The sequence below is a fragment of the Protopterus annectens genome, chromosome 12.part0 (assembly GCF_019279795.1).
Source record: "Protopterus annectens isolate FY-2018-M chromosome 12.part0, PAN1.0, whole genome shotgun sequence".
NCBI classification, from domain to species: Eukaryota; Metazoa; Chordata; order Ceratodontiformes; family Protopteridae; genus Protopterus; species Protopterus annectens.
The window spans coordinates 1,234,785,223-1,234,805,535 of NC_056746.1; the positions used below are offsets into that span (position 1 = coordinate 1,234,785,223).

At 44.9% G+C, this 20,313-nt stretch overlaps 1 protein-coding gene across 1 annotated transcript in view; it reads right to left on the reverse strand.

Annotated features, from left to right (window-relative positions):
* The window catches only part of ZNF341 (zinc finger protein 341), a 1,063,660-nt gene that overhangs the window by 631,466 nt on the left and 411,881 nt on the right, over positions 1 to 20,313 (reverse strand). Inside the window, exon 7 of the mRNA XM_044089011.1 lies at positions 16,898 to 16,982. Coding sequence (XP_043944946.1) covers positions 16,898 to 16,982 — 85 coding nt within the window. The remainder of the gene's footprint in view (positions 1 to 16,897; positions 16,983 to 20,313) is intronic.

Genomic DNA, 20,313 nt, shown 5'->3' on the forward strand with positions numbered 1-20,313 from the left:
AGGTCCAGGCTTTCCTCGATATGACCCCTAAGAGCTGGTCATAAGGAGGTGTCACCCAAGAGGTGGAAGGTCGGGAACCAAAGGCCTCAAGATACACTGACTCGTCCTCAGTAGGGGTTAAAGGTCTACCAATCACCCCTCTAAGGATTTCTAGAATGTCAGAAAAAGAGATCCTCAGAGGGAGATCTACGGAACCCTTCTGATTCCTCCAAATCAGTGTCAGATGTGACAGCCTCAGGTGAGTCAACATGCTTCCTCTTACAAAGTCTCTTCCGAGGGAGCTCTCCACTGGGATAATCTGGGGAGGTCTCAGAAAAGAGGGGACACCTCCAATGGGGGCTGCTTGAGTCTCTGGTTCCCCATGCTGTGGGGGTGGGCAGGGGAGAAGGGGTTGCTGCCGGCTGCTGGTGGGACATCAGTTCCAAAGGTATGGCTTTTGCAGAGGATAAAGCCTTCTCTATTGCTTCGAATGCCTTTCCTCCCTGCTCCGAAGAAGACCTCCACTCCAAGGAAACGGATGGTCGGCTCCGAGCAAGGGGGAATGGCTCCGAAGCAGATGTGGGAACCAAGCTGAGTCAAGCTGAAGCATCGAGAGGGAGGGTCGGTTCCGAAGAAAACCCAGGGTGACTATCCCCCTCGGAGTTGACTTGAGAGCGTCGGCTCCCAGATCCCTCAGCTCCTGACTGAGCCACTGAGGATAGAGTTATCGGTTCCGAGGAAGCAGGGAGAATCCTCGGAACTAATGGATCCAACATCGAAGAACCTGAGGAGGAGCAGTGGTTTGTAAGGAGGTCAGCTCCGAAGCCTTTAGGTCCGGCGGGGCCAATTTTCTTGCCAGAGCTGGGTCAGAAAGCAACCTCTTCACCTCCCGCTCAATGTCCTCATCTGAGTGTGTCCTGGAGGATCGGGTGGAGACAGAAGGAGATCTAATGTAGGTGAGACAGGGTCAATGTCAGGTAATTGTCTCGGTACCGAAGGTTGCCTCGGCACTGAAGAGACCGATGGTACCGATAGAGAAGAAGCTGAATCAGAGCCAGAACTCCTTAACTCTGATGCTTTGGACTTTTTTTGACAGTTCCAAAACTGGAGCTGATGATTTTCGTTTAGAAGTTTTAGGAGCTGTCTGACCAAGTTCCAGCGGTTCCTGGAAGGTAAGACCCCTATCTATCAACTTTCGTTTCCTCTCGTTCAAAACCCTGGTACTGAAGGCATGGAAAAAGGTACAGGGCTCTTGCAAATGTGTCTTCACCTAAGCAGTACACACAGCTACTGTGACTATCCATCAAAGACATCTTTTGTGAACATTTATCACATTTTTTAAACCCCGAACGGTGATGGTCCTTATGTTCTCTGTCCTTTTCCTTAGACGTGCTAACAGAAACAAACTAAGAAGCTACCTAGAAAGATACCAACACTAACTATACCAAACTACTATCGACTGATAACAATTCCAACAAGAACAGTAAAGAAAGAGAAGAGAAAGATTCTGTTGTTTTTTTTTTTTTTTTTGAGAAGAAACACACAGGGAGGAAAGGCCCTCAAACTTAAACGGGCAACTACGGCCCTCTAACTGAAACAGGACGTTCTTTCCTATGGGGGGAAATAGGGGCAAAACACTCAGTACAATCACACAATAAGCTAGAAACTTAGGCTTGCCACCCCTCCGTTTTTTTTCCGGACTATCAGGAAATCAAACTGATTCTCCGGTAGTCCGGAAAACACTGTACAAACTCCGGTATTCTGTTTCAAAAAGGAAACAGACTATCGGAGTTTGTAAACCGGCTGATTTACTATGCTTTTTTTTTACAGAAAAGCATAGTAAATCAGCCAAAAGCAGGCGGCGGGAACGAAAAAAAGAGGGCGTTCCCGTTGAGTGATGCTGTCGTGACATCACAAAATAGGAGGTATGTTGGCAGTTGAGGGGGTTGGGGTGGGCGGGGTTACTGGTGACGTGAGGGGCGTGGCTTTGCTTCGGTTTTAGCCGTGAAGGAAGGTGGCAACCCTATAGAAACTACAAGACTCAAGATACTGAAAAAAGGTGCAGGAAAAAAAAAATCAAGATTTAGTAAATAAATCTTTTACTTAGCCAATGAGCCAGTAAGGAGACAACCTCGAAGCTTTCGTGGCAAACGAGATCTGAGGAATTGCCGTGAGGCACCATGGGATAGGGGTTAGCCTTCAGCCAGTAAAAGCTCTTGAGCTTTAGTATTGGCCGAACCAATCCAGCAAGAATTACGGCGAGATAGGACTTCATAACATCTATTATTAGCCATATATTTGATGTTACCAAAAATCAAAGCTGGAACTACCCATATCACCAAGCTGTTAACTGAATCTACAGTTTCAGTCACTGTCTGCTGTATTAAATATTTGCCATTCAGTTGATGTCTCCCAAATCTCATATGTTTAGATTTTGATGTATTTGTCAGCACATTAATCTTCTGTGCCCAAATGGTTAATTTAGCCAAGTTCATTTGTAGACGTGCCCTATTTGTAACACGTAATCAGTTCACCCAGTTTTTAAGTGATCTGCATATAGACTGTAGAGCACTTCAAATGAAAAAGACAGGCTGCACAGAAAGAACCTAAACAAGTAATGGCATAAGAGAAAGCCTTGTAAGGACACCCTGACTGTAATCTAGAATTTTAAGTGTCCAATTGCTGCACTATACTTTGCATGTCCTACATGCATGCCATGCAGCTATCTATCTCATCAAGAATACATTCATATCTAGCTGTTCTAATATAGTGATCAGTATTTTCTGTATGATCCTATCAAATTCATAGGATCATAGGAGGTTAGGTTAATGGCCCTGGGGACCCTTACAATCCTTGCCAACAGTTTATCCCCAAAAAGAAACTTCAGTCAGCACCTGTCACCCGTGTCAATAAGGGACACCAGTGGAACCCCTGGGACAAATTTGCAGTTTCCCATCCACTCTTTAAGGTTGTGCTTGAAGAGGGTCAGCGAGGTGCTTTGTTTGACGTGTATGAGAAAGTCTATTCCAGAGATGGGGTAGCCTCTGGGAGACAAACCTGTTTCTCCAGCAGGTTTTGTTGATGTTGCATATTAGATTCAGGCCTTTTGAGCGGGTAGTGAGTGAGGAATTAGACTTATGGATATGGAGCATCTCTAGTAGGGCAGGGTCTGAGATTGCCTTGTAGGTGAGACACGGATCACCCCTGAGCAATCTGTATGATACTGAGCAGACTGATAGTGATTTTGGCCTGTCTGCATAGGACAGGTGATGGGAGGCCATGGATTCTCTTTGTGAGGTACTTCAGTTGCCTTTCCAGTTGGTGCAGATGTTTGGAGAGGTACATCCCAAATGGGGCATTATACTCAATTATTGGTCTAATGAGGGAAGAGTATAGAGAGGTAATAACCTCCTTTTTCTGGATGCAATCTCTTTAGATATGAGATGAACCACATAAAAGGCTTTTCTGACCACTGCCACTAAACTATTGTCGAATGTGAGGCTATCAACTTGAGTGCCCAGGTAACTCACTACAGGTTGTGTGCTTAGGGGGGGTTGCGGTTGATATGGTGATCAGTAGGGGTCATGTTTTTGCCAAATGGTATGATGATACATTCTTCTGCATTTAGTTTGAGGCCATAACTTTGGCACCAGCCATTAGTTGCTGTGAGACCCTCTTGTAGGGGAGTTAATGACAACACACAACTTACAGTCATCTGCAAACTTAGTCAGCCACAGGCCTTCTGTCTTTGCCTAGACCTCTGGGAAATAGATGCCAAACAGTAGGGGTCCCAGGACAGATCCCTGGGGAATTCCACTAGTCACAGGTTTGCTATCAGAGGTGGATGTGCTTATTTTGACTTTGAGGGTCTTGTCTGTGAGCCAGTTGGCCACCCACCTAATGAGATAGGGATTTAAGTCAAGTTGTGTTAGCTTTCTGATGATGCCCGAGTTGGCCAAGTCAAGGTAAGCTATATGTACAGACTTACCCTCATCCAGGGCCTTGGTGACAGTCTCAAAGAAGTCAACCAGGTTCTACTGGCAAGATCTGCCCTTGGCTTTGACCAAACTGGGTGGGCTCAAGTGCTTGGAAACTGCCTATGCCCTTGATTATGAGATCAATAATAATACACTCCATGGCTTTAGAGGCAAGACTTGTCAAGCTAATGGGGTGATAGTTTCCAGGATCAGTAGTGGCACCATCTTTGTGCAAGGGGATGACAATGGCAGTTCTCTTCTCTGCTGGAATGAAGCCTGTACTTAGGCTTTGGTTGAACAGGGTGCTCAATGGCAAATTCAGTTATTGCTGGAGATGGTGCAGAATACATCCTGGGATACTATAAGGTCCCACGGAAGCTGTGTTCTTTGCCTTGGATAGGGCCTGTAACACTTGATCTACAGAGGTGTGAGGTGCGAGGATGTCAAAAGGGCCTTTGGGGGGGGGACAGGGGGTGAAGTTTGCTCTGAACCTATCTGCTAGCAGGCTGGCTAAGTCAAAAGGATCAGTGTAAGTGATACTGTTAAGTACTAATTCGGAACACACCTTGGCTTTGCCACGGAGGTTCCTGACATAACTGAACAAGACTTTATGGTTTCCCTATTGTTATGGAGGCTAGTTTCGATTCATAATTGGCCTTGGAGGTTTTCACTAGTGATCTAATTTGCTTGTTGAGGCTAAGGAGGGAGTTTTTCAATTTGGAAATTATTCCTTTTTACCTTGGACAAGTTTCTTTCTTTTGTTGTAAAGCCTGTTGACAAAGGATGTCCACCAGCAGGTTTTAGTTCCACTGAGTATGGCTGAGTCCATGCAGTTGTACAGGTGCTTGTATACTGCACTGGCGTACTGTTCAGCATAGTTGTCTGCATCCTCTGAGGGGGGCGGTGATGTGAAGCTACAGATACCCTCCCTTAGGAGGTTGTAGTCAGCTTTTGAGAAGCTTTTTAGCTTGGTTACAACTGGAAGGAGGGGGTTGGGTGAGATAGAAACTTCGAATGAGACAGTCCAATGATCTGATCTCACCATGGAAGAACATACTATGGGAGTGGTGCAGCGCTTGCCCATGTTGGTGAACACCAATGTTATGTCCCCTGGGGGATGAGACGAGCTGGTCTAGTGCTTTAGAACTGATGAAGGTGGGGAATCGTTGACAGAGTGCATTAGTGCAAGAACAGTTCAAGTCTGTGGTGGGGTAGTTGAAGTCACCAAGGATCAGGGTGTTAGGGGGTACCTTGAAGGAATCAAGTAGATCCAGGTAAGAGGAGTGGGTGTCCTGAGTCATAGAGGGGGGTCTACAGCTAGCTATAACTTGGATGAGTGTCATGCCAACTGTCGGTTGTACCTGGAGTGGTTCAAGTGTGTCATGCTGGCAAAAAAGTCTGGAGGTGGGCCTGTCCTTAATGAAGATAGAGACTCCACCACACTTAGTCTTCCCAACCTCATTTTGGGGATGGAATGTGTGGAATGAGGTATAGCCTGGTAAGGCAGGGGTACTCTCCACAGCCCTGAACCAAGTTTCTGTGACTTTATAGATATCGGCATCTTCAAGTGCAAGGAGGGCCTCCAGTGAGTCCATTTTCAGGTTAAGGCTCCTAGCATTAAGCAGCATGACCTTCAATTTGCTTTTTGACAGATCTTTTATGTTGGAAGGTTTGTCTTTGGGACATTGCCTAAAAAAGGCACAATGGAGGCGAGAGCATTGGCCAGGATCTGGAAACCCAGTGGTGACAGGTGAAGACCATCTCTGGCAAAGCATCGAGGCCTGTTGATCATGTCATCCCAGGCAGACAGATACTTAATCCCCTTGGAATGACACCAGAAACTAAGCCAATTGTTGAAGTCAATTATTTTTTGTTGGTACTGTGGTATAACTCTTGGTAAAGGTAGGATGCTGCTTAGGGCTATGGTCATACCTGCCTGGAACACATACTCTGACAGTTCAATTATGTCTCTCTTCATATGGTCCAGGGAGGTATGCCTCAAGTCATTCACACCAACTAGTACAAGGACAGAGTCATAGTTGTTGTGGAGAAACTCAAGGGCGTGCGTGATGTGGCGGATTCTGGCACCAGACAGACCACTGACCATGACCTTCTCTTTGTCAAGCTTGGTGAGGGGAACATCGTTGTGTCTCTCAATTGAGTCACCAATGACTAGTGTGTTTGGTTTATTGTTATGTCTTGTGGGCTGTAATGGTTTATTGTTTTGCTTTATGGGCTGTACTCGTGAGACAATTGTGTGCTGTCTGCTGTTAAATCTACAAAACTACAATACAGCACATTTTTCATTTACAGCTGTTGTTATATTATTATAATACATAACACTATAGGAATGTATAAATCTATTTTCAATATATGCATGCTGATAAATGATTTCAAGTCCCAGTCTTCATTTCTGACAGCAATTTATCCCAACTAACCTTCTCCATTATTTCACTATAGACTTATATGACTGAGTTTGTCCTATAACCCTTTCCTGTAAAAAAAAAAAAAAAAAAAAAAAAAGGATTTAACAAGTACGTATGTCCAACCTTATGTAATTTCCCCCTACTTAAATGAACTTATGAATAACAAATACAACTCTACTGTAAGGTCACAGTAAAGTATCCTTAGGTCATATATACAATCTAATTTAATTTCAGTACATTACAGTAGTGCAAGTAAACTTACCATAACAGCAGATATCTGAATGATCAAATCTGCAGTAGCCTTACCTATGTGGGTTATATCCTGTCAAGGATATAACAACCAGCCAGCTTCCAAAGCTTCAGCGCACCTTCCACACACCCAAACCATCAGTCAGTTTGAGCTGCTATCATCATTTAATATTTACAGTTCTCATAATATCTAATCATCACCATAATACCTCCACCTAATTTGTTTTTGTTAGAATGTTTGTTACAGTAAAAACATTCATACTCTGAAAAGAATTTGTTCTAGTCATTGTTCTTTAAACATGTTTCACAAACATCATCATTGATATTAAGTGAACAGGGCACATTTTCCAACTTTATTACTAATGCTACTATCATTAGCAAACAGCACAGATAAATCTAATTTTGCTCTCTCTGAAATGTTAACTTTCTGACTTGGCAAAAGTCTTGCCTCGTGTTAGTCAAATACTGCAATATATCTGCTGTAAAACTTATTTTCCCTTGTCCTGACAAGTAGACTACATCCTGTCTGAATACACGTGTGCCCAAAAATTAGGCTTGGATGTTCTAAACATCTCAACTTTTTTAAATAGGCCATTTTTTGTTTTCATGTAGGTATTTAACCAAAAGATCTTTTCATTCACACTTATCTGGCTCTTCTTTCAATATGTGATTTGTGAAAAATACATCCTAACACCTTTACAAGGTATGTTACTTACGATAATAAGTTCCCAACAAACTGTCAATGAGTCCTTAAAGATGAGATCTTTTAAACCAGCATGAATAAAAACAGCTCCATACTTCCACATATTAAGGCATTCGAAGACCCTTTGCTGCTAACAAAGTATGGCATTATTCAATGTACATTATCCTCTCTGCAAATGTTAAGCATCAGCTCCTCTAATAACTGAATCTCTAACTACTACTACTATATAATTTCTGACAAAAATAGAACTACTACTATATAATTTCTGACAAAAATAGAAGAATCTCCCACTTCAAATTCCATAATGCCTGTTCTTTCAATTGTTACAAAATAATTATCTTTACGTCTATTAATCTCATTTTTTCACCACTTATTTAATTTATAAGTAAACAATCCTCATCTAGCAATCTTTGTACTTTCCTAGTTTACGCCATGTTGTTAACTTCAGGTTTTTTCCTCTTTTTTTCCACTTACAGTAACGTTCTTTTATCCTTGTAAGTTCAGTTTAGAAATCTCCCTTTTAGTCTGTCCCTTGCCTCTCTTTTCTACTTTGTTAGAAAAATGACATGTTCTGTAGACTGAATGTTTTGCGGCTATACAACTTTACCTTTACCTGTAATGTGTGTGTTACATTGCAAAACAATGTCTTTTTCAGTACATACACTGGAATCTTAAGAATATCGCATTCTTGTTTATTAAAAGATGATTATTTATGATCAACAAATGCTACTACTGGGATAAACTGGTTAGATGAGGTGTGATAGATTATGTACTGATCTCTCTCATCCATTTTCAGAGCCACAAATCTCTTAAATCAAATTCTGAGGGCTTGGCAGGGTTCAATATTAAGTGTGTACTACCGGAGGAGTTTGGTTGCAGTATCAGCAGTTGAAATAGGCTATTAGGCATTGGTTAGACTCTCTGACTAGAGACAGAAGGAAAGAGATGGGGGAAGGAGGAAGAAGAGTGACCCCTGCAATTCTGCAAAGGGCATCAACTGGGAAGTGTGATGCGTAGGATTCTGTACAAGTTTTGATTAAGCATAACTTTTAGTTATGTACTTACCATAACTTCGGATGTATGGGATCCATCTCGCCTACATTCATGACAGATGGGTTCGGAGCCGATCCATCGGCTCCGACTCGGCAACTTATACACTAGCACGAAGTCTCTCATTGGCTGGGCTACTCCCTATCCCAGGATGCACTACACCTGCTTCCCCAGATCTTGTTTGTTCGCTTTCATACACCCATGTAAACACAGAAAACACTATTAGTCACTATAACCAACTAAAGTTCTTCAAGAAAGAACGCCAAGAAAAAGTGACTACAGCTCCTCTAAATCCAAATGGAAGGGGAAGGAGGGTGGGTACTTATGAATGTAGAGATGGATCCCATACATCCGAAGTTATGGTAAGTACATAACTAAAAGATGTAATGGGATCCTATCTCGCCTACATTCATGACAGATGGGACAGCGTCCCTAGCACCTACATCCCGGTGGCTCATTGGAACACACTCCTGAGAACTGTGGAACCAAAGGAAGCTCTGCCTCGAGAAACCACATCCAATTTGTAATGAGAAATAAAAGTGTGCGGAGAAGTCCAGGTTGCCGCAGCACAAATATCATCTATTGATAACTTGGAGTGAAAAGCTACGGAAGTAGCCATTGCCCTGGTAGAATGAGCCTTGACTGGAAAGGGAATGTCTTTATTAGCCTGTGAATAAATAAAAATGATACAATCTTTAATCCATTTAGATATGGAGGCTTTTGTTACTGGTTGACCCAATTTGTTCGCTGCAAAAGAAACAAACAACTGATTTGATTTCGCGTTTGAGCGGTTCTATTCAAATAAAACGTAGTTGTCTATGTACGTCCAATTGATGCAAAGTATATTCTGCGTTATTGGAGAATTCTGGGAAAAAGACAGGGAGTTCTATAGTTTGTTGCATACAGAAAGAGGAGGCCACCTTTGGTATAAATGCAGGGTTTAATTTCAATGAAACTCTATGCTTGTGAAAAATCAAATAGGGAGGATCAGAACAAAGAGCTTGAAGTTCTGAAACTCGCCTAGCAGATGTTATGGCTATTAAAAAGGCCGTTTTCCAAGACAGAAATTTTAAATCACAAGTAGCAGCTGGTTCGAAAGGACAGGCAGTTAGGGCAGCAAGAACCATATTCAAATCCCAAGGGGGAACAGGCTGAGATAAAGGAGGCCTAAGGAGCCAAGCCCCTTTAAGGAAAGCCTTACAAAGTTTGTGAGACATCAATGAAGGTTCAAAAGAAGCATGAAAATTAGAGATCGCTGCTAACTGAACCTTAATGGTAGAAACTGAAGAGCCCGACTGAAAAAGGGAGGCCAGAAAATTCAGAACCTCCGATACTGGTGCAGTGAGAGGATCTATACCCCGTTCATGAGCCCAGAAGGCAAACCTTTTCCATTTACTGGAATAAAGTTTGATGGTGGAAGGTTTATGAGAAGAAGACAGTATGTGGACCACGTCCGGCGAAAGAGCATTGTCTCGGACTAAGGATGGAAGTGGAGTAACCATGCTGCCAACTTCAAGGACCCGAGAGACGGATGACGCCGTCCTGACTGGTGAGTCAACAGGTCTGGCACCGGATCCAGAAACCATGGACCTTCTATCGCATGCCTCTGTAGGAAGGGAAACCAAACTTGACGTGGCCAGTGCGGGGCAATCAAAATCATCTCGCTCTCCAAGTAAATAGCCTTCTGTATCACCCTCGGTAGGAGGGGGAACGGAGGGAATGCGTAGAGAAGACCGGGGGGCCAAATGTGAGTCAGAGCGTCCCTGGGAATCTGTCCCTGAGAAGGAAACAGTGTGAAGAACTCTCTGCATTTCGCATTGTGAGGGCTGGCAAACAGGTCGCAGCAAGGAAGACCCCATCTGTCAAAGATTTTCGCAGCTATACTCTGTTTGAGGGACCACTCGTGGGGTAAAAGAATGGTCCTGCTTAATCTGTCCGCAATCACACTGGACTTCCCCGGTATGTGCGTTGCCATTAGAAAGCGGTTGGTAGCTACCGCCCAGTGCCAAAGTCTCATGGCTTCTCTGCATAGTGGGTAAGACCTGGTTCCACCTTGCTTGTTTATGTATCACACCACCGACATGTTGTCGGATAGGATAGTAATCGGGCCCTGTGGGAGAGCGTGATGGAGAGCTTGGAGTACCAATAGTACCGCTCTCATCTCCAGGACATTGATATGCAAATGCGTATCCTGGATCTGCCATGTGCCTTGGACCGACCTGTCCAGGTAATGACCCCCCCACCCTACCTGGGAGGCGTCCGTAGTCACAGTGGCAATGGGACGTTGAGGTATAAAGGGTCGCCCCTGGTCGAGATTTGATTGGAGAAGCCAACAATGAAGATCTCGACGGCAACTTTCCATGATTATGATTAAGTGGTTCAAGGGAAGTTCCTGATAGGACCATTGAACCGACAGTAGCCATTGTAAAATTCGCATGTGAAGTCTGGCCAAGGGAACTAAGAGTATGGTCGACGCCATCGAGCCCAACAGTTGTAGGATCCGATGGGCCGGGGCTCTTTGTAGGGGGAGACAGGATTTGACTTGATCTTGTAAGACCTGAATTCTTGCTGCGGTAAATAGGCGCGCATTCTTTTGTGTCTAAGTCTGCGCCTATGAAAGTAATACGCTGAGATGGCTGTAGTACAGATTTTTGCAAATTGAACGTGATCCCCAAGAAACGGCCCAAGGTGAACGTGGCTCTGAGCGCTTGGAGTAGTAGATGCTCGGAGGTGGCAGTAAGGAGCCAGTCGTCTAGATAAGGAAACACCTGGAATCCCAGACTTCTCAGGTGAGCAGTTACCACTGGCAGACATTTGGTGAACACCCTGGGGGCTGTGGTGAGACCAAAGGGCAGTGCTCGGAATTGAAAATGACTGGCTCTGAGGTGGAAGCGTAAATGTCTCCTGGACTCTTGAGCTATGGGAATGTGATAGTAAGCGTCCTGGAGATCTATGGAGCACATCCATGCATTTTTCCAGCAAAGGAAGAATAGATTGAAGAGTGACCATTCGGAATTTGGACTTCTTTACGAAACGATTCAATGAACTGAGGTCCAAAATGGGCCTGAAGTCCCCTGTCTTTTTTGGTACCAAAAATAACTTTGAGTAAGTTCCTGATCCGATCTGGTCGATGGGGACAGGCTGGATGGCTCTTTTTTCTAGCAGCTTTGAAACCTCTAATGCTGCCTGATCCCGCTGACTGGGTGGTACGTCCGGGATTTCCCTTAAAGAAAGGGGGGGTTTGTTGAAGGGTATGATATATCCTCCGGTAATGATCGAAGCAGCCACCGATCGCTTGTTATAGAATCCCAAGCTAGTGGGTGCGCGCAGCGACCCCGACTGGCTCCGGAGTTGCACAGTCGGGCAACAACTCAGGAACGCTGGTTGTATGAAGAACCACGAAAGGAATTGCGGTCTCCAGAGTTACGGGGGCCTCTGCCACCTCTGGGGCGGCGTCTTCCAAAATCCCCCCCCCCCTGCCTCTGGAGGGGGAATCACTGGGTGGAGTAGAGAAAGACTTTTGGGATTTTTTAAACCACATTTTCCCTCCTCTCCCAGCCTTGGGATAAGGCCTGGAAGGAGCGGAAAAACGGGCCCCAACGGCAGTCAAAGTCTTGCCCTCCTGCTCGCACCGAGTTAGTGTGTCCTTCACCTTGGGTCCAAACAAAGATGACCCATCAAAGCCGGCGTCGTGAAGGAAGACTTGAAGGCCTCCGTGAGCGAACACAAGCGTAACCAGGCTTGCCTCCTGAGGGCAACGCCTGTTCCCGCTGCTCTACTCGCCCCTTCGGCCGCATACGAAATGAGCCTCATGGACGAGTTAACGATGGAAAAAAGGGTAGTCATCTGTGCGCCAACAGTCGGGGCCAGCGCCTCAGGTAGATTACCAACAAGAGAGTCATTTAGCTCTTTGAGAAGATCTCTTTGGAGCCTCGTAAAATGACACAAGTAGTTCAGCGACCGTAAGGTAAAGGCTGCTGAGGACAGGGTACGCTTCCCGTACCTATCCATACTCCTAGAGTCCTTATTAGGAGGATGAATAGACGTCGAAGCCTCTGCCACGTCCTGCTGTGTGGCAGAAGCCACCACCAAAGCATCTACAGGCACACCCTTTGTGAGAAACTCCTTCTGGGGGCTGATAAAAATTTATTGGGCCTCGCAGGCACAGGTTCCACAGAATCAGGGTGTTCCCACACCCTTCGAGAAACCAAATCAAGGAGTTCATCGAAGGGTGGAGACACCCAGGAGGCGGAAGGTTGGGCCCCAAAGGCCTTGAGGAAGACTGACTCCTCAGCTGAAGGGGTTTTGGCTTGCCAGTCACCTCTCTGTCTCAGAATCTCCAAGATATCTGAGAAGGAGATATCATCCGAAGATGATTTGGGGGACCCTTCTGCGTCATCGAGGTCAGTATCCGATGTAATAGACTCATCTTGGGAGTCTACGTGTTTCCTCTTACACAATTTCTTCCGTGGGGGTTCGTCCGAAGCAGTTTCGGACGGACCACCAGGAAGAAGGAACCTCGATGGGGGTATCCTCAGGCCCTGGGGCCCCGCTGCCGGGGGGCTGTGACACAACAGAGGCACCAGTCTCCAAATCTAGGGACGGTGAGGTAGAAACTTGTTGAACCGGCAAAGGCATGGCCAGCGCGCTCCTCATGGCCTCAAAGGCCGGACCTCCAGAATCCAAAGAGGTCACTGGTCTAGAGGCCACAATGGCACTGGGAATTCCAGCATCCGATGCTCCGAGAGGAAGACTAGGCACCGAAGCACCCAATCCCAAAGTATTCCCCTCGGGCCCGGCTGAAGAGGTCGCAGTACCAAACCCTGAACCGGAGAACAGGGTAGGAAGCACAGTCGGAGTCGAGAGGCCTGTAAGGGGTCTCTGCTCTGACCGTATGGCTCCACATTGCTCCACCACCACCGGCTCCAACGGCTCCGAAGAGGTTGGAGGAGGAATCAAATGTGTTGGAGGGGGGATCGGCTCCGAAGCAAACTGTGCTGGAGCCGAGACCATTTTAGTAAACATTGGAGACTGGAATAGCCTCTGTAAAACCCTATCCAGGTCCGAATCTGACAGTTTTGAGGATTTAGAGGAGGTAGACACTCGAGAAGACTTTCTTCTCGGCTCCGAGAGAGAAGGGGACCGGCTCCGATATGGCTCCAAAACTATCGGCGCCGACTCCACCACATCATGGACCACCATCGGCACCGAAGGAGCCTTCTTCGGAGCCGAGGGGGAAGAGTCTGAGCTGCACACTTCCACCGGCTCCGAAGCCATTGGAACCGATGGAGGTGATTCACCTCTCGATACTCCAACTTGCGGCTCCGAAGGCAATGGAGCCGAAGTAGGAGGTATCGAGGCAGACCCTTCGACCCTCGGCCCCGAAGTCAGTGGAGCCGAGGAAGAAGAGGTCAATTTTGTCTTTTAGAAGTCGGCTCCGACGGACTTGTCGCTGCCGACGATCTTTTCTTTTTGGAAGCAACAGGAGGATTTAAGGCTTCCTCAAAAGAAGGTTTGATAAGCCCTTTCAATATCAGCTTGTTCTTACGTTCTTGAAGAACTCTAGCAGAAAAAGCATGACATACGCTACAAGTCTCTTGCAGATGTTTCGGCCCCAAACAATAAACACAGATTGAATGGCTGTCTGTTATGGACATTTTATAACTGCACCGAGTGCATTTTTTAAAACCTGACTTTTGTTCTTTAGACATAGTACAGGCCCTACAACAAGTATGACTTTACAACAAAAAGTAGCACTATAACAAAAAAGCGCCAACTGAAAAGCACGAGACACACTGGCGCGAGCACTTAGGAAAAATTTACCTCACAAACAAACAGACACAACAAGTCCAACGGCCCAAAGCCCTCTAATTTAAACGGGCTTGGCCCGAAAAACAATTAACCACAAAGGGAAATTAAAATTAAATAGTACACAAGGGTAGGGCAAAGGCCCTCTAACTTAAACGGGCCTTGCCCGACTGAAAAAAATAAAGTACCAGAAGACACTCAAGCACTCAAAAGTCACAAATAGTATAAAGAATAGCTGTTAAAACAGCTGTTTGGTTAATATATGACAAAAACCCCAAGGTCAAGGACCAATAAAGGTAAAAAGAACCACTTAGCTCCAGCCAAGTCGAGACCACGTCCAGCTTGTAAAGCGGCAAACGAGATCTAGGGAAGCAGGTGTAGTGCATCCTGGGATAGGGAGTAGCCCAGCCAATGAGAGACTTCGTGCTAGTGTATAAGTTGCCGAGTCGGAGCCGATGGATCGGCTCCGAACCCATCTGTCATGAATGTAGGCGAGATAGGATCCCATTACATCTATAGTATAGTAAAGAAATGGATAAGTTGAAAGAAAAAAAAAAAAAAAAAAAAAAAAAAGAAACTACCATGGCTAACTATATTTGGGAGGTGGAAATCTACCCATACAGCTAAGGCTACTGAAGCAGCAATCATCGTACAGCTGCATAAGTTGAACTTAGCATTATAGCATATATTAGAATGATCACTGTTGCAGTAGCCGCTCCCTCCCTCATCCCCTTGTTTTTTTTTTTATGCAAAGCATTGTCTTTTCACGGTATAGCCTCCCTCTCTCTGCTGGCAGGAAAGCTCTGAAAGCCTTCATGCCCAAACTTGTCTTTTAGTTAGCGCAGCTCAAGCTGCTTGGTAGGGCATGTGGAAGGTGCCCTGAAGCTTTAGAAGCTGACCGGCCATTATATCCTTGGCAGGATATAACCCATTTAGCTAAGGCTACTGCAACAGTGTTCAATATGAAGAACATCAGAAGAAAACTTTACAACTGACCAAGTTTGCCTCTGAAATTTATTTCCATGGAATGCACATGCACATGGAAATTTTGAACCAGGATTTGATGACAACACCAAATTATTAAGCCAATGTATGAGGAAGTTAGCAAATTTCAACCTTAACAGAGACTATATTTCAATAATTCACCAAAATGGAGAGGGTATTAGTAATTAAACCAAAGAACCACAGGAGTCAAAAATAAATGTTAACTCCCCCCACCAAAAAAAATATCTCTCTCTCTGACTGATGTTAAAAGAATTAGTTGGTACTTACAAATTAAAGTCAGATAGTTTTTTGAGAGTAGATATCTAAACAAATGCAGTTCTAGCCACTGACTTGCTAAAGCTGCCTCCAGCATTCACTCAACTGTTATCTCTGTCTTACTGGGCTGCATTAACTAACAGTGGCAAGCTCTGTCTACACATTAATGCAGATGATGTTTAGTCCATTGAAATTCAAATTCTGTTCACAGAAAGGGTAATAAGTAAATATAAGCACTGCAATGGACCTTTTATGGCACCAGTTCCTACAAAACACAAAATTATACTACAAAATGTTCTATGTTATTTTTACCTCAGTATCTAACAACTATCAAACGTCCTGCAATTAAGCTTAAGCCCATCCACTTCCCTGCGACTAAGGAATCCCAAGTGCAAGGGCAAGTGCCAACCAGAGTGGCTGCCACCTAGGCAGTCAATGAGGTTGTATGTTCTCTCTCACTCACAGTCTGGTGAGGGGAACATTTCTACACAGTTGCAACCTTGTCCCTGATGGCTGAAATGAGTACCCATGTCACTGAAATTCCCCCTACTCCCTCCCGGGACTACATAATTTCATCGCAGTTTGCTTACCTTGAACAGCTACTCATCGAACAGACATCATTGAATGGCTCTTCATCGAACATTCACATCAGCAAATGTTTTTCTCATGGTAAAAAATCACTTGACCAGCATACTTATCTATACACACACTACAGTATATCAAACCCACCAAAGTGAGGGGCTGTGCTCCCACACCCCTTTACTTACATATATCAACTCCGAGATCGCACTACAGTGGGGAAAAGGGAAATTTCTGTATGTTCGCCAAGTGACTTTGTTCCCCAGGAAAAACATTTGCTGATGGGAACATTTGAAGATGTTGGTTTGATGAACAGCTGTTTGAGGTAAGCAAATTTCGATGAAGTGATATAGACTCCTCCCTCCCTATACGTGTGTACACTGCTACCCACAAATGATGAAGGCTATTGTTAACAGCCTGGAAGCAGCAAGCTCATGTCCCCTGTCCTCACTATTTCAGTGCTTCCCAAGCCTCTACATGTTTGATGGCAATCAGTGATGCAGAACCACTGAATCTACACCAAAATGGGCAATTAAGCATCATCCAGTCTCTCCCAAAATCCCCTAGCCAACACTTACAGGGAAAAAGTTGCTACGCAAATTTGAATAACCTGTGCTACAGTCACGGCTTCATCTCCCTGTGCCACATACATAGCTGGGCTACAGTTCTGCCACAGTACGCATGCTTTTGTTTCTGCATTTGCCCACCTAGAAACTATGTTCTTCATTTTAAAATACTCTTTTTATAATGCTACAAGAACTACAGTCCCTATTGCTGCTTTCGTATTCACAATGCATCGATAAATTTTTGGTTTTCTTTGGTGTTTGTATATATTGGCCTATCAAGAAACCACAAGTGCACTGTACCTTCGAATGTGCTGCTGGAGGTCAAAGTTCTTTGCAAAGCCTTTTTCACAGTAGGTACACTTTAATTTGGGGGACTCAAGTTTCCCTGAAAAAGAAAAAGTAACCTTAACTGTATATACAAAAAACATCCCATAAACATACAGTAAGCTTAGCAAATTGACACAAACTGAGTTAATGTGTACTAATCAGTTAAGTATGTTATATTATACAAGTTGCACGCAGTTTGGGATATTACTCAAGAAATGGCACATTGAAGAGATTAATAAGATAAAGCAAAAAATAACAGCAAAAATTAGCAAAACAATGCTTTCCTGCTAAGCAGCCAATAACGAGAAAGTGACTGACAACACAATCCAATAAAAAGTACATTGATTAAAACCTTGTCATAGTGATAGATGTTCAAACAGATCACTTTTGAGTATTGCTGATTTATGGGACATACCTTACCAAGTATACTGTATGTCTGGACAGTCCACAAAATCTTAGGCAAGTATGAGTAAAGTACAGTTGTGTACACTTACCATAAATGTAGATGTTAAAGTGTATTCACTGTTGCAGTCCTCACACTTGGCTTATCTGCCTGCAGGTAGCCCTCAGTCGGCCCGAATAACAGAGTCATAGTATTTTTGCGGTGGATGCTGTCGCTTCTTCCTTGATGTCAGGGGTATAAAAACAGACAGCCGACGCCATTACAACAGTTTTTCTTGCCCCAAATGTCAGGAGCCCCCAAATAGGGAGCTAGGATATGGTGGGGAAAACACCACCAGTAAAAATTAAATACCAATACCAGTAGGAATAGCCATAGAGAGGAGACACAGAGAAAACCAGGCGGCTGGAGGGAGGGAAACCAGGACTGCAACAGCGAATACACTCGAACATCTACATTTATGGTAAGTGTACACAGCTGTACTATGTTCTTCGTGTTTCACTGTTGCAGTCATCACACTTGGTTTGATTCTCAAAGCTGAAGAAGGGTGGAGGCAGTCAAGAAGTTAGGGCTGGCTAGTGGGCCTTGCAAGACTGTTGTAGCAAAACCTGCCCTGGATTTATGAAAAGATAGGCAGGTGGTAATGCTTGGTGAAGGTGTGTACAGAACTCCAGGTAGGAGCTTCCAGGATGTCCCTGGTAGGGACTCCCCTGAGAAAGAGGTAGATGTAGTGGAATGTGTTCTGACCCCCAGAGGGGTTGGTTTTCCATGGTGCTTGTAGCAGAAATGGATGCAGTGGGCTACCTATTTGGAAATGGTTTGTTTTGAAATGGCCTTGCCCTCTGCCCCTGTTGCAAAGCTGAGTAGCAACTGGTCAGATTTTCTGAAAGGCTTAGAACCTCAGCTGTCTGTGCACGTCCAAAGAGTGCAGTATCCTTTCCCCTTTATTTTGAGGATTAGAGAAGAAGGTTGGCAACTGGATGGATTGGTTGAGAGCCACACTGGACACCACTTTAGGCATAAAGGAAGGGTTAGTCCTGAGGGAAACCCTGTCAGCATGGAAAAATAATGGAAGGGTTCCACAGCCATCAGTGCTTGTAACTCAGACACTCTTCTAGCTGAAGTGATGGTTAGAAGCAATGCTGTTTTCCAAGAGAGGAATTTTAACTCTGCTGAATCAGCAGGTTCAAAAGGGGGAAGTGTGAGCTTTTCCAGTACAAAGTTAAGGTCCCAAGCAGGGGTGGGTGCTCTCCTTGGTGGCCCTAAGTTGTTTAGCCCTCTCAGGAGCTGTTTGATAAGAGGGTGAAAGAACAGAGGTGACTCAGTATTGTAATGAGGCGAAATGGCAGAGGCATGGATCTTAATGGAGGAGAAGGATAGGCCTCTGTAGAGTAGTTCTGCTAGGTAATCCAGGATTAGAGGTAAGCAGGGCAGTGCTGTGTCCTTTCCTTTAGACTGAATCAAAGAACAATACCTTTTCCACTTTTCAGCATAGAATTTTCTAGTACTGGGCCTTCTGGCTTCAAGGATGACATCCAGCACCCGTCTGCTTAGGGTTGCTGGTGTAGTATTTAAGGAATAAGCTAGGCTGCAAGATTTAGGGTTTGCAATTGTGGATGCAAAATCTGTCCCTCCTGCTGAGAAAGCAGGGTTGGGGTCTGGTGTAGGTGCCAGGGTGGCACCGTTGTCAGGCTGTGCAGGAGTGGGTACCAGTGCTGGAGTGGCCAGTCTGGGGCAATCAGAATTGTCCTTGGCCTGTCTTGTTTTATCTTGAGAGGAGGGGCAGAGGGGAAAAAGCATAAATTGAGAGGTTTAACCATTGAAAGGATAGGGCATCCACTTTTCACTCCCTGCTGTGAAGGTTCCTGGTGCAGAATTTGCTTAGCTGGTGGTTGTAGGGGGAGGCAAAGAGATCCACCTCTGGGGTCCCCATTTCTGAATCAGAAGGTTGAAGGTGCTGGGCTCCAATTTCCACTCGTGTGGGTCTAGGAGATTTCTGCTCAATTCTGCCAGTGAGTTTTGTTTGCCTGGCAGGAATTGAGCTTATTGATGGACTTTGATGTCTATTCCAGAAGGCACGGCTAACCTGCAGAGTGGGTAAGAATGGGTTTCCCCCTGCTTGTTGATGTACCATACAACTGTGGTGTTGTCTGTTTTTATCAGCAGCTGTCCTGGCAAGAGTAGGTATCTGAAAGCTGTCGGGGCATTCTGTACAGCTAGCATCTCTTTTTGTTTGATGTGCAGATGAATTTGACTTGGGCTCCAGTGGCCCTGAATACATTTGCCAGCCATGTGAGCCCCCCATGCATAGTCTGGTGCATATGTGGTCAGGGTCTGGGTGGCATGGAGTTGAGTACAAGGCAGTCTCTTGATGTGGTTGCATGCTTCTGCCCACCAAAGGAACTCTGTCCTTAAACAGGGTATGATAGGAATGACTGTTTCCAGGTCCTGAGAATGCTGGCAACAAAGGCTTTTTAAGTACCATTGAAGTTTCCTCATATGCAGTCTTGCATATGGAATTAGCAGTATACATGAGGCCATGAACCTAGGGCTTGCTGTATTTTTCTTGCAGATAGCTGGGTTCTGGTGGCCATTTGTTTGAAGTAGTCTGTCAGAGAGACCTGTTTTTCTGAAGTGAGGAATGCCATCTGGGAAGTTGTGTCCAAGCTTGCTCCCAGGAATACAATCTTTTGATTGGGTACCAGTTGTGATTTCTTTTCATTGATGGTGTACCCCAATGAAGTGGGAAGGCTTTTTACAAATGTCAGATGCTGAAGCAGTAGCAATTTCTGACTGTCCACCTGAATCAGGCAGTCGTCCAAGTACGGGTAAATTTGGATATTTCTCTGCCTGCAATATGCAATGGCTGCAGCCAGGCATTTCGTGAATACCCTGAGGGCAGTAGATAAGCCAAAGGGAAGTGCAGAGAACTGATAATGCATAGACCCTGCCCTGAAACATAGACACTTCCTGCATGACTCCCTTATGG